This window comes from Martes martes (genome assembly GCF_963455335.1).
Source record: "Martes martes genome assembly, chromosome: 5".
Classification (NCBI taxonomy): Eukaryota; Metazoa; Chordata; class Mammalia; order Carnivora; family Mustelidae; genus Martes; species Martes martes.
Window position 1 is genome coordinate 22,905,755 of NC_137892.1, and position 21,144 is coordinate 22,926,898.

Consider the following 21,144-nt stretch of genomic DNA (forward strand, 5'->3'; position numbering starts at 1 on the left):
TCCAGAACAGAGCTCCTGGAGCTCTTGGAACTCATACATGCCCTGCTTCCTTTCTTTTCCCTTGCCTTATGCTGCCTGCCCACCAACCCCTCCAGTTTCATCATTGGGAAAGACATTTTATTAGAATCTGTATAGATACACAGATCCCACTGATAAGGTTTCAGCCTTATCATAGCCCATCTCCCACTGGACCCTTCCAGAAAATGTAGACTTCTACATTCAGCTCCTGCTCCAAGCAGCTCCATGTGCTTAGAACATCCTCTCTCTGCCTGGATTTCCCTGTTCATTTTTCTTTTTTCTTTTCTTTTTTAAGATTTTATTTATTTGACAGAGAGAGATCACAAGTAGTCAGAGAGTCAGGCAGAGGGAGAGGGAGAAGCAGACTCCCCGTGGAGCAGAGAGCAGGGCTCCATCCCAGGACCCTGGGATCATGATCTCAGCTGAAGACAGCCACCCAACCGACTGAGCCACCCACGTGCCCCTTCTCTATTCATTTTTCAAGATTAACTCAATGGCCACCTCTTCTCGGGAGCCCTCCTTGACGTCTCCCTCCCCAGGGAAAGCCACGTGTCTCTTCACTCCCTCCCCTGCCCCCTGCACCCCCCCCCCACCCAGTGTCCTGAGCAATTGTGATGCACATGTAGTATGTCTTTGATTACATATCTCCTTCTAGACTTGTGAGCTCTCTGGAGAGGAGCCATGTCTTAATGGTGTTGCTATCTTGCACACAGTTCCTGGCCGATGACAGGTATTTAATCAATGCCTGCTGAGTGAATGATGGGATGAGTAGCAGTAATGGATAACCACTCCCCCACCCTCCCCACCTGGGGAGAGGGAGCCACGGCTTCTGGCTCAGGTTATGAGTTCCATGCACTCACTGGACCTCCTGGGTGATTCCTTTTCAAAAGCACAACCCATCACGGTTTCATAGTGTAACAGCACTTTACTTAACCAAACACCAGCCACAGCGAACCTGCCGCGATAGTGCCCAGACAATAAGAATTAATCTCAATTGGATTTTTTTTTTATTAGTCGCTTAATAAACCCATGAGAGGTTGTTCGGGAGCTGCAGAGCATGCTAACACATTTAGCCAGATAAAGCTGGAACCTTTCCCACTGCAGCCCTTCCCTAGATGCTGATGACTCTCAGAGCCAGTGACTTTTTAATTATTTCCCAAGCCACGCCCTGTGTCAGATCGAGTTGATTGGAATTATTTGGCTACAAGTAACAACTTGTCTCATATCCTTATGTACTATACTAGTAGAGCATAGGTAGTATACTTCTTTACATGGAGGGTAGATATTCTATGGTACTCTGTCATTTTCATTAATTAATATCGTCTGTAATCACTCTATATCCCTGCATAGACATCTTCCTCACTCTCTTCTCACAGATGCATTGTATCCCATGCCTACAAATAGGCATTCCAATATTTTGCAACAATAAATGATACTACAAGAAATAAGCTTATGAGCCCTGTTGCTTGTAAAATACAGTGTATATTTCACATTAACATGCAGCTAGCTACAAATTGCTAAAATAAGGTAACACAACTCACAAACGTAAAGATTTTTACTCTCCAGGAATTCGTATGTGAACTGAGGGGAGTTTTAGTGTGTGAATCCTTCATTCAAAAAAGCAACCAGTTTTATTTTACCTTCAGTTTATTCTCCCAAAAACCTGAGCATTATCTCAAGAGAAAAAAATTAATATTTTCTTAGCAGAAGTCATGTTGAAATTGCACTAAAGGGATGCCTGGCTGGCTCAGTCTGTGGAGATACAAGTCTCGATCTCGGTGTCACGAGTTTAAGCCCCATGCTGGGCATAGAGCCTACTTTTTAAAAAATTGCAATAAATTCAAGAGTTGCAAATTTGCAAGATATTATTAACTTTAAAAAATACTCCATTTTTTATGATTAAATGTTTATCTTTTTGAAAACATGATGTAAATTTCTTCTGAAGATTTGCCAGTTGAACCATTAGTCTGAATAGCTAGTAGATTTTGCGGGAGAAACTTGGAAATCATACAGGATAATTATTTTGTATGATTTATTTTCCTTCTTAAGTTGAAGAACTAAGAGGAAGCAATAATTTTCAATCCTCTGGTTCACTGTTCTTTCTTAGCACTATAATTTTTTTTTTTTTTAAGTTTTCAGTTGGGACTTTGGGTTGGTGAAAATCCTTATTCTTTAAAAAGACTTACCGCCATCTGGTTTTTAGAGGATTCCTGTCCTTGCATTTAGCCCGTAATGTGTTTGTTTTTTGTGTTCATCTTGTGTGGTAAAATCAGAGAGGAGTCCCTTTTCCGGTCGGGTGTGTAAGAACAAAGCCAAACGTGGGCCAAAGAATGTATATTTGTAAGGCGTGATTGCAAAGAAACCTGGTGGGATTTTTAGCCACGTTGAGGTGTTTCAGTCCTTAATTTGCAAGATGGCATTGGCAATCCTTAAGTGGCAAGATGGCAAATTTTTTATATGCAAAAATTCCTGTGCGATCTCAAAAATGTAGCCCTAACTTCATGGATATAAGGAATAGTATCATTGCCGGATAGGTCACAAGCTCTTCTAACTGAAGATTTTGTTTCTTTTCCTTGCTTTTTGTAGCAAAAGTAATTAAGAACGAAATGGTTGTTTGTACCCTCTAATTCACAAATGAATGGGGTGGGTATGAACCTGCCATGAAGTAGTTTTAATGACTCACAGCACAATATCCTAGCTCTCGAAGCAGAGGCCGGTAGTCAGGGGGCTGTGCTTTAGAGATTAATATGATCTTAGGCACAACTTATAAACATGATTTAGTTTTCTCTTGGGGCAGCACAGTTTTTTCCTATATGGTTTTTAGCTTAAATGTGTATATTTTTAAATTTTGATGTGCAAAATTTACTGTGTAATCTCAAAAATAGAGCAGTTGCTTAATGGATGTGAAGTTTAAATCAAAGATATTTAATCCTGGCACAACCTTAAGGTTTTATAGCATTGCCAGATGGGTTGAAGGCTCTTATAAGTGAATATTTTCCTCTCCTTATTCTTTCCAAGAGCACTATTTTATTCACTTATCTTTTCAAGAATGTATAGATAATATGAAATATATTACATAAAGATTATGTAATAGAAATAATATGTCATATAAATTATATATGCTATAATTATGTATCTCATAAATTATATATAATATGTTACATATAAATTATATAAATAATATATGGTATATAATAAAATAAATAATATAAATAATAAAGATAATATAGAGATATAATTTTACAGTGATAGTGTATTAATATAATTATATAATACAAATTATATAATATAATAATGTAAACTCTATTTTCTATATACTGCGTGTGTGTGTGTGTGTGTATGTGTGTATGTGTGTCTATGTGGAGGTGTGTGTGCTATTTACACTGAACTATAATTACAGCCAGCGGGAAATTGGTATTAATATTAGTTGAACACTTGAAGTCAACATATGAGACTCAAAAGTAGAGTCAAAACTAAAGCTCGAGACTGGAAGATGGGGAACAGATGAACGGTCATTCCCTGATGTCGTATGATTTTAGAATAGGCTCTCAGTGGAAGAGAGAGTTGACACTACTAACCAGCCCCCACCTCTCCGGCTTCCCACCTCTCCGCCTCTCGCCTCTCAGCCATTGTTAAAAAAGCGTTCAATTGTAGGAGCACCTTGGAGGCCTTGTGGCTTTCTCCCCAGAGGGCTCTACGGTTTCTCAGCAAAACAAAGGAAACAAGGAAGGACAGTTTCTCTTGTTTCCAGTATTTCTTCCTTCTTTTTCATCCAGCAGAAAGGTATGTGCGTTTTCTCTCTGCTACTGGCCACAGGGCTTGCCGAACAACTGTCCTTAGGAAGGGGTGACAGAAGTAGGAGATCAGTCCTTGCAAAGACGATCCTTTTCTAAGGGTGCATTTACACCGGATCCCCTCTGAGGCTGGTAGAGAGAGATGAGGCTAAAGGTGGCCACCAGATGTTGACTCTGAATATATATTGCCGTATTAATGTGTCATAGTTGAGAGTGGAAGAGAATTGGGGTCCTTTTGTTACAGCATGGACGGAAATAAAAATGGAAGCAAAGAAATGAGCTTAAGAGAATGTTCGGGGTCTGGAGAAAAGAACCTCCACACTTAAAATGTGGGAGGACTGATTGGAAGTGTACTTATCAGGACAATGCTGTGTCAGGGAAGGAAGAATTTCCTCTACCCTTCAAGATTCTTCTAGCTGGACTTAGAATCAAATCGAAAGCAGACCGATTAGCAGGAGAAAATCAAATGTAATAGTGTACAAACAGAGAATTCACGTGGACATGGGAATTCCAAAGAGAGTGAGGCAATGGGAGATTTATAGGAGCTAAAGAGAGGGGCAGGGGTCTGAAGATACAAGAGAAGGAAGACCATTGTCGGGAAGGTGAAAGGAGATGTTTGGAAAACAAAGGGGTTGCCTGGTTATGTAGGTACGTTTCTTAGGTAGAGGGGAGTGTCTGTTAATTGCTCTCTTCCTAGTACAAACAGGCAGTTGAAGGGAGATAAAGAGCTTTTCCTGAATCTTCTGGGTTTTGATGGCTTTTACCTCAAAAATAATGCTCATGATCCAGTGGCCCATTTAGGGGCGGCCTGCCCTTGGCCCCTACAGCTGAAAATGGCCTAATCTTCTGATCTCCTTAAAAGAATTGCCTTCCTTCTCTCTTTTGCATTGATGGGGCCGACAACACATGCAGGTTTCTGGCTTTTACAATCTTTAAAATTGCAGGGAACAGTGAAAATGTATAATTCAGGAGATCGGGATTATGAAGAAGGTGTGAGGGGAGAGGCCCTCGTGGCTGTGGATCTGTTCAGTGACCCCGATGGGTTTTGCAAGGGGGTTCGGTCTCAGAGCGATGGCAGATTGCCACATTCCGGCAGCAGGATGAATAGCTCTGGGTCACTCTGTGCTCCTGTCACTGACCCATCTGTGCTAGGCATCCCTTCAAATTACTTTAAGCACAGGATACTCGTTTTCACTTTTTATTTTTTATTTTTTATCTTTTATTTTTTTGAGAGAGGGAGATAGAAAGCAGAGGAGAGACAAAGGGAGAGGGAGAGAGAGAATCTCAAGCAGACTCCCTGCCCAGCATGAAGCCAGACACGGGTCTCCATCTCATGACCCGGAGATCATGATCTGAGCCAAAATCAAGAATCAGACACTTCACTGACTGAGCCACCGAGGCATCCCTGTTTTCACATTATTTTATACTGAGCTACAGAAGGATGGGTGTGTGTGTGTGTGTGTGTGTGTGAGAGAGAGAGAGAGAGAGAGAGAGAGAGAAAATACAGCATAGGATATATACTTCTATTTTGTAAATCAAACTGTTTCTAAAGCATTTACATTGTTTAAGAGCACTCCCAAAGGCTTGGATGCAAATTACCACTCATTCTTAGGGACAAATAGCCATGAAGATTTTGTGGGAGGTTCTCGTGTGGTTTTGTGGCTTTGAAAACAGCTGACTGAGCTGGGAGGGAGCAGCAGGGGAATGGCTTAATTGATCAGCAGCACCGCTGCTGTTTCCCTCTCCCGCCCGCATCCCTGGTGGGATCCATCTCACCCGTCAATTACCTCAGTGACCTGTCATTTTTAGCAAGTAGAGGAAACTAAGGCTGGAGACCGGATGAGATTAAAACAGCTTGAATCTGCTCTTTGATTCACACATTTTCATGAAAACCTTTCCATTAAGTCACTACCACATGATGCATTTGAATGTTGCCTGTGGATGTCGACGTGGAGTCTTTTCTAAATCTTTTCTGCAGAGTGTCTTACAGATAGTGTCTCAGAATCAATGGCTTTATCAGCTCCTGAATAAAAGCAGAGGCCAACTTTTCAGCGAGGATGTAAATGCAGGTTTTTCTTTGCTTTGATAATCTGCTAGTGTCATTGGAGATAAAAGTAGAAAAAAATACTTTTTCTACCTTATGCAAGATATAATCAGCCCTCAAAAATCCAACTGTATGGTGCCGGGGGTGGGGTGGGGGCTTGGTAAGCATGAGCCATTTTGCCCACATTCCCGTCTGTGACCGGTGATGCAGGGTGAACGGGAAAATGACCCTGATCCAGAGCTGTTTCTGAGGCGACCCATTACCCGAGGCCTCCACAGAGTGAGCAACTTGCCAGGGAATGTGATTCTGAGGTTTAAAGGTCAACAGTTTATCTGTGATGGCTCCTTGGCAAAAGCCAACTATTTCATTTGGTCGTCAATCTGTTCCCTATGTAGCATTTTCTGAAGGCATTTTCAAGGTAATTTTGTTGGCATGTGACTTTCTTCTTCTTCTTCTCCTGCTCCTCCTCCTCCTCCTCCTTCTTCATCTCTACACTCAGAACCCACAACCTCAAGGTCAAGCGGAACACTCTCTCCTGACTGAGCCAGCCAGGCCCCCCTCAGGGCTTTCTTCTTTTGTGCTGCCTTCAGAATTCCATCCTGAAATCAGGTGGGGCTCCTGTGCCTGAGGTGGGAGTCTTTTCTCAGCACCCCCTTTGAGATGTGGGGGCAACTTTGAGAAGCTCCATAAAGTACATCCTCCCTTATTCCTTCTCCATGTTTCTCTTTGAAAAGGCCCCATGTGGCTGGCATGAACTGCATCCCCTCCTTTGGCATCGTCCTGTGTAGACGTGATGGCCATCATTAAAGCAAACCTTAACCCCGTGTAACCCTCTGAAAAAAGTTTCATCTAGGGAGCCGGACAGATCTGGGTTTCAAACTCATGCAGCCTACGTGTACCTAGGGGGCCAAAAGGAAATTTCTGGGCCTCAGTTTGGTCATCTGAACGATAGAGATATCATCTAATTCACAGCTGTCGTAGAACTGAATGAAGTAGTACATGTAGGATGTTTAGCCCCGTGCCTGACACATAGTAGGTCTCTAATAATTGGCATCCACTAGCGTAATATTCATGAGGTATCTACCGAGCCTTGTGTACTTGTTCCAGGCTTGCTGGGCGGTGGGGGGCGGTCAGGAAAGGTGTCAAGACTAAGTCTTGAGCTAAAGACCTCGTAGAACTCCAGAGCTTCTCAAGGTCCCTGATCTGGTGAATTATAGAACTTGGGCCAGCATGTAATCTCGGTGAACCGCCTCCTCCAGGAAGTCCAGCTTGCTATGAAGAAAAAATGTCTGCTACACCACCCGATGTTCTTAGTGACTCAGTGGATTCCCATTCCAGCCCAAGTCTTCTACTAAAGAGTTGTCCCATCCTTGGACCCCGTTGGGAGGAGCCCTGCTCCCAGAATCTATGCCACCCCAGCCCCGAGGGGAGCCTCTTATTTTTGTGCTAGACTGTATTTTGTTTCTTTCAGAGCCAATCAGATGTAATGTTAGGACAAAACACAGAGTTGGTCAAATTGACATCCTCTACTTTGTGTTCCATTGACTGTAGGAACCTAGGCTAGACCACGCTGCTGCCGACCCTGGGCTTAAAGACGAGCCTCTTCTGCAGCCAGAATCTGTGGGGGTTTTTTGACTCTATAATCCGCAGAAGTAGGGGCAGGGGGGCCTCCCTGCATCTCTGCAAGGATTCTTCATGTTACTTTTGTGTCCTGGACCCTTTGATCAACTGTGACATCTATGGACAATTTCTGAGAATGTTTGTTTAGAATAATGTTTTTATTTTTTCATGATTTTTTTAAGAATGTATTTATCTGAGAGAGAGAACAGGAGCATGGGGAGGGCCAGAGGGAGAAGGAGAAGGAGACTCCCCCCTGAGCAGGGAGCCCAGTGGAGGGACTCGATCACAACCTGAGCTGAAGGCAGACCGTCAACAACTGAGCCACCCAGGTGCCCCTTTTTAATTATTTAAAAAAAATTTTTTTTATTTATTTAAATGATCTCTCAGGGCACCTGGGCGTCTCAGTGGGTTGAGCCTCTGCCTTCAGCTCAGGTCATGATCCCAGAGTCCTGGGATCAAGTCCTGCATTGGGCTCTCTGCTCAGCGGGGAGCCCGCTTCCCCCCTCTCTCTCTGCCTGCCTCTCTGCCTGCTTGTCATCTCTCTCTCTCTGTCAAATGGATAAATAAATAAAAAATCTTAAAAAAAAATAAATATATTATCTCTCCACTCCACGTGAGGCTCGAACGCATGACCCCAAGATCAAGAGCCTCCTTGACTAAGCCAGCCAGGCGCCCCAGGGATGCTATTTTCAATCATAGTGAATAAAATCTGTAAGGTTGCAAAGGAAACCAATTATCTGGAAATACACTTACCAAAGGTTAGAAACAATCTGTGGCAGTAATGCATGTGTTTCCTTATTAACCTATCAAATACATCTGAGCAGCAGGCCTAAGAACTACCTTCGTTTTGAAGAAGTGAGAAGTGTAAATAACATTTTGACATAGATCTACAGCAGCTCTAATGGGTGAGGAAAACATCTGCGTTTTCTCAGGCAAGAAATTCACAAGTCCTGCTAACATTGTTTTTATTTGTTGGCTGCCTTTTATAATAGAAGGAAATGCCAGAATTTCAGTTAGAGGTTAGTTGGAAGAAGCATGCACTGTATGCTTTCCTCATCCAAGATCAAGATCCTGCCTTCCTTCTCCGGTTAAGAGCCCCTGTCTTGCTAAGGGGGCTAAGCTAAGCAGGGAAAAATGGGGGGGGGGGGGCGGGGATTCTGCACACTTTCATTGCTTTTTGTGGGACAGATAATTTGGGCTCATAATAAAATCCAATTAAATTTCAGTCCCCAGTGAAATTCGATTATAATTTCCTTTTGATTTATTTGGAATATAAAGGAGCAAGATCCACCCCCCACAACCTATTTGTGGAGAACTGTATTCCAGAGAGGGCTTAAATAAAAAGCCTCTCAGGCAGAAGGTTTTCATAAGATATTCATTTCTCCCCTTGTGGTTACATGGATGCTGTCTTAGGAAAAATTCTAGATTGCAAAGATGGTCATAAGGTCATATGTAGTCCCACGACGAGGAAAATGTATAACATGAACATGGTAGAGCGTTTAGGGTCCCTTTGAGGGGGAATTTTCTTGAGGAACCACCAAAGAGAGCCCCAGGGAAGAAGGGGCCTTCAAGGACTAGAGAGGTAGGGGAGGTTTCTAGAAGCTTCCTGGAACTCAGATGAAGGTTCAAAGGCCGAGGGCTGAGTTAGGTAAGAGATGGGAGATGTGTTTGTTAATGGGAGTGGTGAGGTCCCATAGGGTTGGACTGAGAGGAGGTGTGAGAGGAGCTGAGCCTAGGCAGGTGGGTTGGGGGTAGCCATCAGGAACCTTCTCTGCCATGTTGAGCTTGTGGGATATTATTAGCAGAAGGAAGTCACTGAGGTCTTCTAATAGGAATGAGATAAAGAAATATCTGATTTAGGAATATTAACACAACCACAATGGTTTGGATGCATTTGAGGGTAGGAAGAAAACACAGATAATACTTTTAGGATCAGATGGCAAGACTGGATGGAGAAAATTCTACCGACTTTCCCTAGCCTATCTTCTCCCAACATGGCTTAAGGAGAGGATTCACCTGTGGGGCTCATTAATTATACAGATTACCAAGATTCTCCTCTGCACATTATAACCCCAGTAGGCCTGGAATTTGACAGGGTAACTGGGGCCTAGAGGTGACTCCGGGGTTCCCAAACAGACCGGGTTTGACCACTCTCCACTGACCAAGTACAAAAGGAGAGAGACGGGTGGTGGTCCAACAAGAAAGGAATTTATTTCAGGGAGGCAAACACTGGGAAGACAGAGGATGAACATCTCAAAGCCCATCTCCAACGTACCGGAGATACTTTTAGTTTTATAGGAGGAAAATGTGGGACAAAGGTTAGTGGGTAAGTGCACATGGGCAGTAGAGGTCAAGTGTATCATTGTCTTGGGGTCAGTCACAGGGTCTTCCTGGCTCACGGGGGTAGTTTTGTTCCCATCAGAGGGCGCCTTGCCCACCAGGTCTTTTGCCTGAGTTAAGAGTTAAGCTAGAAAAAAGAACTTAATTAGGAAGTCGAGACAGAGGTCACACTGGAGACAATTTGAAGTCCTCTTCAACAGGGGATTTCTAATTCTTCAAACAGCTCCCTGTGATTTTATCTCTAGACACATTGGAAAATGCTCCCCAAGAATGTTTGGCTGATCAGATGTGAAATGGCTCAGGCGGTCGTCAAAGTCACAACTGCACCAAAGTTAAACTTTTGACAAAGAAGACTCTATTCGAGGCTGTGGTGATGGGGGTGGGGGGACCGGAAGTCCGTGTGAACTCAGCGTGAAACAAAATAAGGAAGGAAAATGCTGGGGGACTTGAGGGAGGCAGATCATGGGATCCGTGGAGCACATGGAGTTATTCCCGAGTTTGCAAATGTTGTTCTCTGTGATTAAGCCACCTGTGTGTGCTAATTGGCACCCACCAATTAGCAAGTTAGGCTTCTGCCTTTCCCACAGAGACTGGTGAACACAGGCGCCATCTTTCTGACGGATTACATTTGAAAGGGACGCCTCCTCATCTTTGAGGAAGACATTCCTGGGTTGTAAACCTGCCAAGAGGCTCAGAGAAGATTTACATCTCAATGGCACAGAGAAAGAATTCTCAGGGATGAGTCTTCTCAAAGAAAAGCTCTAAGGAAAAGGAGGTCAGGGCCAAGAGTCAGGAAGAGAAGCCTGGGCTGGGGTTTTGTCGAGCTGACAGGAGCATTAAGGCTGTGCTTGTCAAGGGTAAGTAGTATTAATTCTACTATCCTATCTGGAGGGTGGATTTTGCCCCATACAGAAGAAAAGGAAAATCAATGTTAGGGATGCTAAGGAAAGAAAAATCAGCTTCCTTTTCTTCTTCTTCTTTTTTTATTAAAATATAATGCATTAATTGTTTCAGGGGTACAGGTCTGTGATTCATCAGGCTTACACAGTTCACACCACTCACCATAGCACATACCCTCCCCAATGTCCATAACCCAGCCTCCCCATCCCTCCCACACCCCTCCCCTCCAGCAAGCCTCAGTTTGTTCCCTGAGATTAAGAGTCTCTTATGGTTTGTCTCCCTCTCTTATTTCCCTCTCTGGTTTTGTCTTGTTTCATTCTTCCCTCCCTCCCTTATGATCTACTGTCTTGTTTCTCAAATTCGTCATATCCGTGAGATCATATGATAATTGTCTTTCTCTGATTGACTTATTTTGCTTAGCATAATACCCTCTAGTTCCATGTATGTCATTGCAAATGGCAAGATTTTATTTTTTGATGGCTGAATAGTATTCCATTATATATATATATATATATATACCATATCCTCTTTATCCATTCATCTGTTGATGGACATCTGGGTTCTTTCTATAGTTTGGCTATTGTGGACATTGCTGCTATAAACATTCGGGTGCACTGCCCCTTCGGATCACTACGTTTGTATCTTTAGGGTAAATACCCAGTAGTGCAATTGCTGGGTCATAGGGTAGCTCCATTTTCAACTCTCTGAGGAACCTCCATGCTGTTTTCCAGAGTGACTGCACCAGTTTGCATTCCCACCAACAGTATAAGAGGTTCCCCTTTCTCCGCATCCTCGCCAACACCTGTCGTTTCCTGACTTGTTAATTTTAGCCAGAAAAATCAGCTTCTTGACCTAATACTGGGAACTGGAGAGTGGGCGGTCAATGTCTACTGACCCAAACCTGGGAGTACAGAGAAGGAACGTCCAGCTGACAGGCAAGTGGGGCACCATAGGACCCAGGCCTCCTTGGTAAATCACAACTCAGGCTCCTTTGGTAGAAACAGTGCCCTGAGGACGGCACCAATAGTGGATATGGGAGAAGACTATCAGAGGGCTGTGGGTCTTGGTCCTTTCTGAGAGAGCACTGCAGAGCAGCCTGGGCTGTGAATTTGAGATTAGCATCCTGTGCTGACTTCACCTGAGTCACACACACGTCTTGGTGTCCTGTGTGTACAACAAAGTAAATACCAGGCGTGTCTGCAGGTGGGTTTTATGGAAAACCGATGCCTTCCCTTGAGCTCCCATTGTACTAGAAATTTGTCAGAAAACATGAATGAGGAGGTCAGGGATTTCTGAGACCCCCTGGGGAACTCTCTCTGCAAAAGGGTGACCCCGAAACCGCAGGAATGGATAAGATTTTCACAGTGCTACGGGGGATGTAGGACATCAGTGAGTCTTCCTTTTTTTCAAGGGACTGAGCATAAGGGGGAAAGAATGGAGGTCTAAGAATTCATACTCCTCTTCTAGAGAAGTGGATGGTCCCTGTGTTGCCTGTTCCAGCAAGCTCTTCAATGCCAAGAACTGTAAAAGGTACGTTTGATTTGCTCATGGGACACCCAGAAGAGAAGAATGTCAGTCAAGTGGTTGTCTGGAGCAGGGCAGGGGTGGGAGAGGGCCGGCGGGGAGGAGGTGAGGGGGGATGACAGATCTAAGAGCGAGTGGCAAAAAAGCAACCAGGAGGGCTGATGGCTTTTTCCGGAAACCTGGCTTTGCAAGAAAGAAAGCTACAGGGAAAGAGCCAGAAAGTTATAGGATGAAGTTACTGTGGACATATGATAGTAATACGTCCTACTTCTCCTCTACCCGCCCCCCACCCCGGTTAATTTTTTTCAGTGAACAGAAATGAATGAACAATCAGACAAAAACAGTTCCACTCATGAGGGACACACAGGTCAAAGTTCTCCTGAGAAAAACTGTCAGATTGGACAAAAGCAACTGGTATGGCAAATGGATATTAGGGGTTCATGGTATTTGGAGAGGTCTCAACTTGGGGATCTCTGAGGTGAGCCTGATGTGAGTCCCATCAGGATTTCATAGGGAAGGTTCTCTGCTGCTCTGTGATGATGGGGCTCTACCTGCCCCCCCCCACCCCACCCCACACCTTTTCTCTCTGCTCCTGGCCGGGCTGGTCACACTTCACACATCTTCTCTCTGTCACTCAACTCCCTTGATTTTATAGCCCAGTGTTCCGTGCAATAAAATCCTACCCCTGGAGAAGAATATTTGTGGAGAATATAGTGTTTTTATAGTGTCCAGTGTTTTTATTTTTTTTTTAAAAAACCTAGCTTTCCTCCCCTGTGTTTTTAAAGATTTTATTTATTTATTTATTTGAAAGAGAGAGAGAGAGTGAGCTTGAGCAGGTGGGGAGGAGCAGAGGCAGAGGGAGAAGCAGACTCCCCGCTGAGCAGCGAGCCCCATGCGGGACTCGATCCCAGGACTCTGAGTTCATGGCCTGAGCCAAAGGCAGGCACTCAACTGACTGAGCCACACAGGTACCCTGTGATTCTAAATCTTTGCATATATTAATCCACCAAATCCTTCTCCCAAGATAATCCTGTTACCCCATTTTGCAAAAAGGGGACACTGAGTCTCAGAGAAGTAGGAGCTTGCTTAAGGCCCACCACTAGCAAGTGGCAGAGCCAAGATCTGGACACAGAGAGGCTTACCCTTGTATCTCTGTTCCTGAACTTTTGCCATGGGAACCGAGAATGGTAATAGACGGTACAAAGTTGAATTGTCTCATAAGGTTAAGTTTATAACCCCCCCCCCCACACACACACCAAGATGGAAATTTAAAGAAATGTATTTATATTATTTAGGACAGCCTGGACTTTTTATTATTAAGCTGTTATTATTAAGCTAAATAAAGGGCATATGAGGCTGAGATTCTGTTACTAATCTGCTACTGAAATTCACACTTTGAAAGTTTCTCTTTTGTTTCCAGGTGAAGCATTTCACCTGTATGTCAGCCTGTGTGTTTGGGGGCTCTTCAGATTATATTCTTCTAAAATCTTTCAGAAGAACCTTCCCTTCCCTCATGATACATGTGCCACAGTTTTAAAATAAGTTATCAGGATTTATTGAAGCATCTTTGTTGCTTGTCTTCTCCATTAAGCTCCCTTTCTTTTCCAACTGCAAATGTCTCCAGGTCAAGTCTTTTGAAACATTCCACTAACGTTCTTGAAAGCCATTCTGGGAAAATTCTCCTTTTCAAATCTGGCTTTTACTGAGAGATCTTTCAGGTAGCTGCAAAGCCCTGATGGGGTCTACACGCCCAAGGGCATGATTGTTCTGAAACATATCTCAGAACACCCAAGGCAGGGGCAGGGGGAGGGGGCTGTGTGCCCCTTGGGTTCTCACTGCACCTTGAGACACTTAAGACACTTCACCTGAGTCTGTCCAGCCAACAGCTCCAAAAAGGTTTTACTCCCTTGTTCTTGTCCTCCATAAACTCTAATTGGGACTTTAATCCCCCTCAGATTTCAGAAGCCAACTGGTATTTTGCAAGTATAAAGGGAATTCTGTTCCTGCTTGGTTTTGTTTTGTTTTGTTTTGTTTTGTTTTGTTTTTAAAGATTTTATTTATTTGACAAAGGGAGAGAGATCACAAGTAGGCAGAGAGGCAGGCAGAGAGAAAGGAAGGGAAACAGGACCCTGTGATCATGACCTGAGCCGAAGGCAGAGGCTTTAACCCACTGAGCCACCCAGGCACTCCAGGAAGAGACAGTCTTAAGCAGACTCCCCACTGAGTGCAGAGCCCCACTCAGGGCTCAGTGTCACCACTGAGATCGTGACCTGAGCCAAGATCAAGAGTTGGATGCTTAACGGTCTGTGCCACCCAGGTGCCCCTCAGCTTGGGTATTGATGTCAAGGTTGCAAGTTCAAGCCCCATGTTGGGCTTCATTCTGGGCATGGAACCTACTTTAAAATAAATACATATAAATATATATTTATGCTTAAAAATATAAATATATATAAATATATAATATATACAAATATACATATACAGTATTAAAAACAACCAAGCAGGGGCGCCTGGGTGGCTCAGTGGGTTAAAGTCTCTGCCTTCAGCTCAGGTCATGATTCTGGGGTCCTGGGATCAAGCCCTGCATTGGGATCTCTGCTCAGCAGGGAGACTGCTTCCCACCCCCCCCACCCCCCCTGCCTCTCTGCCTACTTGTGACCTCTGTCTGTCAAATAAATAAATAAAATCTTAAAAAAAAAAAAAAGACCATCTCTTCCTCTCCCTCTGCCCATCCCTGTCTCTAAAATAAATAAATAAAACTTAAAAACAACAACAACAACAATCCAGAAAGTCCCAAGCTAAGATCAAGAGTCAGAGGCTCAATGACTGAGCTACTCAGGTACCCTTATATATATATTTATTATATAAATTTTATACTATGGATTTCTTTATTCCGAATCACCTAACTTGAGGAAATTCACAACATCTTTTGAAAATCAAATTAAGCTGTTTATTTCTGTAGGTAAAACATCTGTACTTCCATGACATTATGGCAAAAGTTATGGAACAGGTACTTTGATACGACATAAAACAAAATTATCCTGTTCTTACTCCAAATACGTTGTTTGTTTCGTAGCAACAGATAGAGCGGCAGTTAAGATGCTTGGCGTTTCAAAACCCCGGACCACAGGTAGCCGACTTTAATCCTGAAACGAGGCAGCAGAAAAAGAAAGCTCGGATGTCAAAGATGAATGAGTATTTTTCTGTAAAATACAAGTAAGATTCATGATTTATCATATTTGATTTGTAGGATTACAAAATGCCTGAGTTCTTGGCAGAGGAAGAGTTGCCCCTTTTTTATGTTTTAAAAATATCTTTTCTAAAGTACAGTATCATCCCATGTGTTTGGAAGTTAGCAACATCAAGAAATAGACAATAATCCCAAGCTGGGAATCAATTTTTTTTAAAGGCTTCAGAAGCCCTTCAGTTAGAGTAAATAACTTCAGTAAGAAAGACAATTAAAAGAAAGAAAGATGTTATCACTCGAAGGAGAAATAATGTAACCGTGGGAATGGATTCAGGTGTCAAATATGTACAGATATGTCATAAGTGCAATGACAACTGAGGTAGGAAAGATGTTGGGGTTTGGAGCCAATGGCCAAGAAAGAATACTTGAGATGTCTTTGGTGCACAAAGGTGGTTTTATGAAAGAAAGTGCAGGGACAGGATCTGTGGGCAGAAGGAGCTATACTGTGGTCATGAGGAGAGGTCCATTATATACTTTCAGGTTGGGAGGGGGTTAGGGATAGAGGAAGTCTCTAAGGAATTTTGGAAGCAGGGTATTCAGGACTTGAGGGAGCTAGCTGTTGTTGGGATAAGGTCATTTATTACCATCTAATAAACCTTAGTCATGAGACCCTTCAGATGTCTGTAGGTGGGTCATATGCTTGGGGGGGGGGGTGACCACCAACACGTATCTTAAGTGGTAGAGATAGAGGAAGTTTCCAGAGGAATTTTTATACGTGAAGGTAGACTTACAGGGTCCGGGGGATTGGGCTAAGATTGCCTTTTGCCCTTAGCAAAGTATCAACATCGAGGCAGCTGGGTCGCTACAGGAAGGTCACTCTGCCTGTTTCAAGGACTTGTCAATGGGCTGTAGGCAGTAAGGAAATTTTTAAAAATTTAAAAAATTTTTCTTTTGCTTTTGTTTCCCACATCCATTGCTGGCACATCACAAGTATAAGCAACCCATGAAGGAGAAGGGTGATGAATTTGACAACGTGAAAATTAAAATAAATTTCATTAAAAATAATGAAAGACAAACCACAAGACAGGAGAAGCTATTTATAATTTGAAAGATCAGTGTCCAAAATATATACAAGTCAACAAGAAAAAGATAAGCATTCAAAGAAGAAAATGAACCACTCAATGAATAGGCATTTCGTAGAAAAGGCTAACAAACATTCGAATACAGAATCTCATCAGTATGATGAGAGGCAGAAAGACAGCATTTAGTCTGATGATATCAATGTTGATGAAGCCACTGGACATGGGTTGAGTGTAATATGGTACAACCCCTCTAAAGAGCCTGGTATTACCTGCATTCCTTAGGACCTAACATTTTCACTCCTGGATATGTATCCTGGAAAAACTCCTGTAGAGGTACACCAGGAGACATGTTCAAAAGTCTCATAGCATTGCTGTGATAGTAAAGAAATTAAGATAGTATTAATTAAAATGCCCATCCACAATGGAAAAAGACGAGAAACTTGTATATTCTTACAGCAGAATGCATATAGAAGTAAAAATATTTCAATAACAGCTAAATGTATCATCATGATTGAATCACAGATCACGATGTAGGGAAATGCAGTGTGCTTGGGAATTCACACAAATGTAGCTAGGACCGGGAGGTGAATTTTTTTTTTTTTTTTTTTTTTTTTTTTTTTACACCCAACATGGGGCTTGAACTCACGACTCTAAGCCTTGGGACCCTGAGATCAAGAGTTGTTGTGCTCTGCCGACTGAGCCAGCCAGGGCCTGAAAGGAGATGGTTTTTATAAGAGCAAGCTGTGGTTCCTCTTGGAAGGCAGGGTTGAGGGATGCAGTGGGCAGGGCTTTCACCAACTTTCATCAAGTTGGGTGGTGAGAATGTGGTGGTTGGCTTTATTCTTCTTTTTCTGCACATGTACATTTTGCACGCTTTTGTGTGTATGATAATTCAGAATTTTATAAAAGATGGCCTAAGGTGGGCAGGAAACAATAAAATTTGCCTCTTGGGTGTCTGAGTTAAGGCGAGGGAATATTTGGGTTAAGACCAAGGGACAAGGACAAGATCTAATGGGGCAATCTCGTGGCTTCAAGACTATGATTTCCATCATGGATTTTTAAATCTCCTGTCTGTGGACACCTGCATTTCCTGGTGGGCTTGGGAGGGAGTGGGGAGCCCTCTTTCCACAGTTGAAATGCGTCAAATATAAATCCTGCCCAAGTGAGAAAATCAGGCAGCAAGTTTCCATAGGGTTCCTCAGCCTGCCCTGCTCTGTGAGGAGAGGGAAGGAGAGGGAACAGCTTTACTTAAACTGAACTGGGAGGAGATGTGAAGACCTGTTTCAAGATGAAGGGTGGAGGTTCATCATACCACACCAGCTGAGGGCCAACCCTTTTTATTTATTTATTTATTTTACTTCCAGTTGTTAATAAAGGATACAAACTGTCTAGAGACGCTTGGGTCCTCCTCAGGCTTTCAAGCAGCTCAATTCTGAAAGGTTTATTTCAAAAGGGCCTGGATGTGAGAGGGTGGTAGAATTCTTGCGACAGCTTTCGTCTCCCGGACACGTTGTAGGGGCTGACACAGAAAGTGTGGGGACTCAAGTGGGGGTGTAGGCTCTGATGTGTCCCTCTGGTACAGAACTTCTTGCCTTCACCCAGAGCTTCTGAGGGAGCCCGCCATCTTGGTCACCTGCCCTGTCGCTCCACGCTGAGTAACAAACAGAATCAGAGAGGAGCAGAAGAAGCATGGCACCTGGAGACTCTTACCAAAGGAGTGTGTGTGAGTGTGTGTGTGTGTGTGTGTGTTCTTCTGTTAATGATGATAGCGTAATCACGGACTGTTCTGATGTTTATCTTGAGTCGTTGAAAACCATAATCGTATTCACTAGAGTGCTTTTCTGTAGAAAGAGAAAAGAGTGTAATTTATCAGGGAAAACCCCATCAAGAATGATTATATTTATAAAGAAAAATGGGGGGAGGTCCGGAATTTGTAGGAAGAAGCTTTCATTCAGCTCTGCTTTGTGATTGGTTTCAATAGAATATCACGTTCCCCAGCATGCTGGCAACACAAAGGGTCCCATCAGTGGCCAGCCCAGCTGTGTTGGAAAGTGGGGGGTGGGGGGGTGGGGAGCATGTGGGCTGAGTTTCCCGGGACAACGCTGCCATCTACTATTGGGAAGCATGGCTGGGTCATCCTTCGGATGCTGGTTCCTCGGAATAAAGGGATTGGATTTATGGAGGAGGCTGGCAAATGGTTCATTCTCCCCAATGGGGACACTGGTACTGTCTTCTGTTCTCTCGGCAGAGTCAGGAAGAAGTATGACAAGAGTGGCAGGCTGATCTGTAACGACGCCGATCTGTGTGACTGCCTGGAGAAGAACTGTCTGGGGTGCTTCTACCCTTGCCCCAAGTGCAACTCCAACAAGTGTGGGCCCGAGTGCCGTTGCAACCGACGCTGGGTCTACGATGCCATTGTCACTGAATCCGGGGAGGTCGTCAGCTCGCTGCCCTATCCGGTCCCTGACTAGGGGCGGTTGCACATGGGCTGGTTTGGTTCTCCTTCCTGACAGCCAAGCCTTCCTCTTTCTCCTGGCGGGTTAGATTTTAGGGCATAGGGAAGATCCTGGGAAAGCATACCGAAGACTCATGTTCTCTGAAACTGTTAGAACAATGTAGCAGGGGCAGTCACTCTGTCCCGTCTCCTGTGTCGTCCTGCATGCCTTCACCTTGTACCCAGAGAATGACAGTGTGTGATCTCAGCATCGCCTCCCTGGGACACCCCCATCTCTGCTCTGGGTGAACAATCTCTTGCATCTTTTACTACCTGCGCCCAGGTGGTTTTATGATTTTCAGAATTCTGCAGCTGGGAGCTTTTCTTACGTAGGACACCAAATCCTAAGTTTATCAGACCCGCTCACCCTTACCCCAGTTCCAAGTCAGAAGTGCTCTCTGAATGAAAAATAGTCCCACGTCTCGTGATTTTGTACTGTATGTGCATATCTTATTTTCTTATTAATGTTTTGATAACATTCAGAGTAAATTTGGTCACACTTGGCAAAATTTTTATGAACAACTTGTGTTTTACTTGTAAAATTGAGAAATTAGGACTTGAATGTCCTAAAAGCTAGTAGTTTCATTTCCCGCCCCCCATCTCAGGATCAGTATTTTTTTCAAAAGGAGGAAACAAGTTATTATATAAAAGTGTACTGTTGTATGTTAGTTCAGGGACAGTGTTGATATGCAGTTGACTAGATACATGTTGTGATTTTCTTTTCAATGCTGATATGTTGTAGGAGGTATACAGAAATTTGAGCTAAGCTTTCTTTGGATTTCCTTTTTTTTTTTTTTTTTAAGATTTTTATTTTTAAGTAATCTATAGACCCAATGTGGGGCTCAAACTCCCAACCCCAAGATCAAGATTTTCATGCTTCACTGACTAAGCCAAGCGCCCCTGTTCTTTAGTTCCAAAAGTATTTATTTCTGCACAGTCCCTAGGTGTCAGGCAAGGTTCCTAACAATTCTCGACTTGTTACGTGACTATGTTTTGGGGCTAAAGTAACAAAAATCCGAAAAGCCCTCCTACGACTATGGTTTTCCTGTATGTGTAGCAGGAGCACTTACTCTGTTCTCTGCAAAATTTCCTGGGTTTTCCAGGTTCAACTCACCTTTGCTGAGCCTCTACTGACCTTTGCAAGCCAACAGAGATGCTCAGGACATCCCGTTCATTACCTTGAACACCCCCCACCCTGCAAAGAAGGCATGAGTTCAAGTTACCCAAGTCTGATCCTTTGAAACGCTTACCAGCAATGTGCTGGGAGAAAGGAGTGGGTGCTTTTTTTTTTTTGGTTTCTATTTTTTTGGGGTTTAAGAATAACTATGGTTTTGTCCGTGGCTGACCAAATAAATAGTTCTGGTTTTTTTTTTTTTTTACTTATTTTTAGAATCATATAATTTTTACACTTGAAAAGGGATCTTGCCTGGGGTCTAGCTAGTGAATTAGTCAACAAATAATATCTGGGAGGTTCTTAGGTGATGCCAAGCTAGGCACAGGGGATCCAGCTGTGAGCATAGCCCAGCAGGGACTATGTTATAATCTCCTGCCTTTGAGGGGACTATAGGCTAAACCCCTTTCTGTTGTTTCATTTTTACAACTGTGGATTTAGCCCCAGTGAGATAAAGGGACTCAGTTAAGGACACACGGGAGAGCTGGCCGCCTTGGAATTTTGAACCCTGTGACTAGGTCAATGTTCTTTCCCTGACAACAAGTATTTCCCGAATTTGCTAGATTGCAAATCTTCTTCAACTGCTTTTAATAACACCCATTCCTGCGCCCCATCCCAAACGTCGGGAGTCAGAACCCAAGGATGAGGTCTGGAAATCTTCACCTGTCATCCAACCAACACCCCAGGTCAGTCTCCTGTTCAGATTAAGTTTGAGAAACACTCTCTTATTGCTGGCTGTCCTTTTTTTCATATTTAAAAAAATTAATCTGAGGCAGATGAACCTTCAAGGATCTTTCCCTTTTGTCTCGTCTCATCTTTTAGTCTTAAACAGGAGATGGGATCATCTGATTTAAAATGGACTGGTTTAGAAAGGGTGTTGGCAAATGGTGTTGGTAAGTTTTCCAAGTAAAGCAAAACATGAAGTAAAAAATTGCATGATTAAGGAGCAGACACCTCATACTGACTGCTT

At 43.4% G+C, this 21,144-nt stretch overlaps 1 protein-coding gene across 1 annotated transcript; it reads left to right on the plus strand.

Moving 5' to 3' along the window:
• The first annotated feature begins 12,555 nt into the window (after positions 1-12,555).
• On the plus strand, positions 12,556-19,508 carry ARL14EPL (ARF like GTPase 14 effector protein like). The gene is made up of 3 exons (XM_080804459.1): positions 12,556-12,654; positions 15,317-15,456; positions 18,758-19,508. Exons 1-3 carry the CDS (start codon positions 12,559-12,561, stop codon positions 18,978-18,980), a joined length of 459 nt encoding a protein of 152 aa, XP_080660585.1. The 5' UTR covers positions 12,556-12,558; the 3' UTR covers positions 18,981-19,508.
• The last annotated feature ends 1,636 nt before the right edge of the window (positions 19,509-21,144 follow it).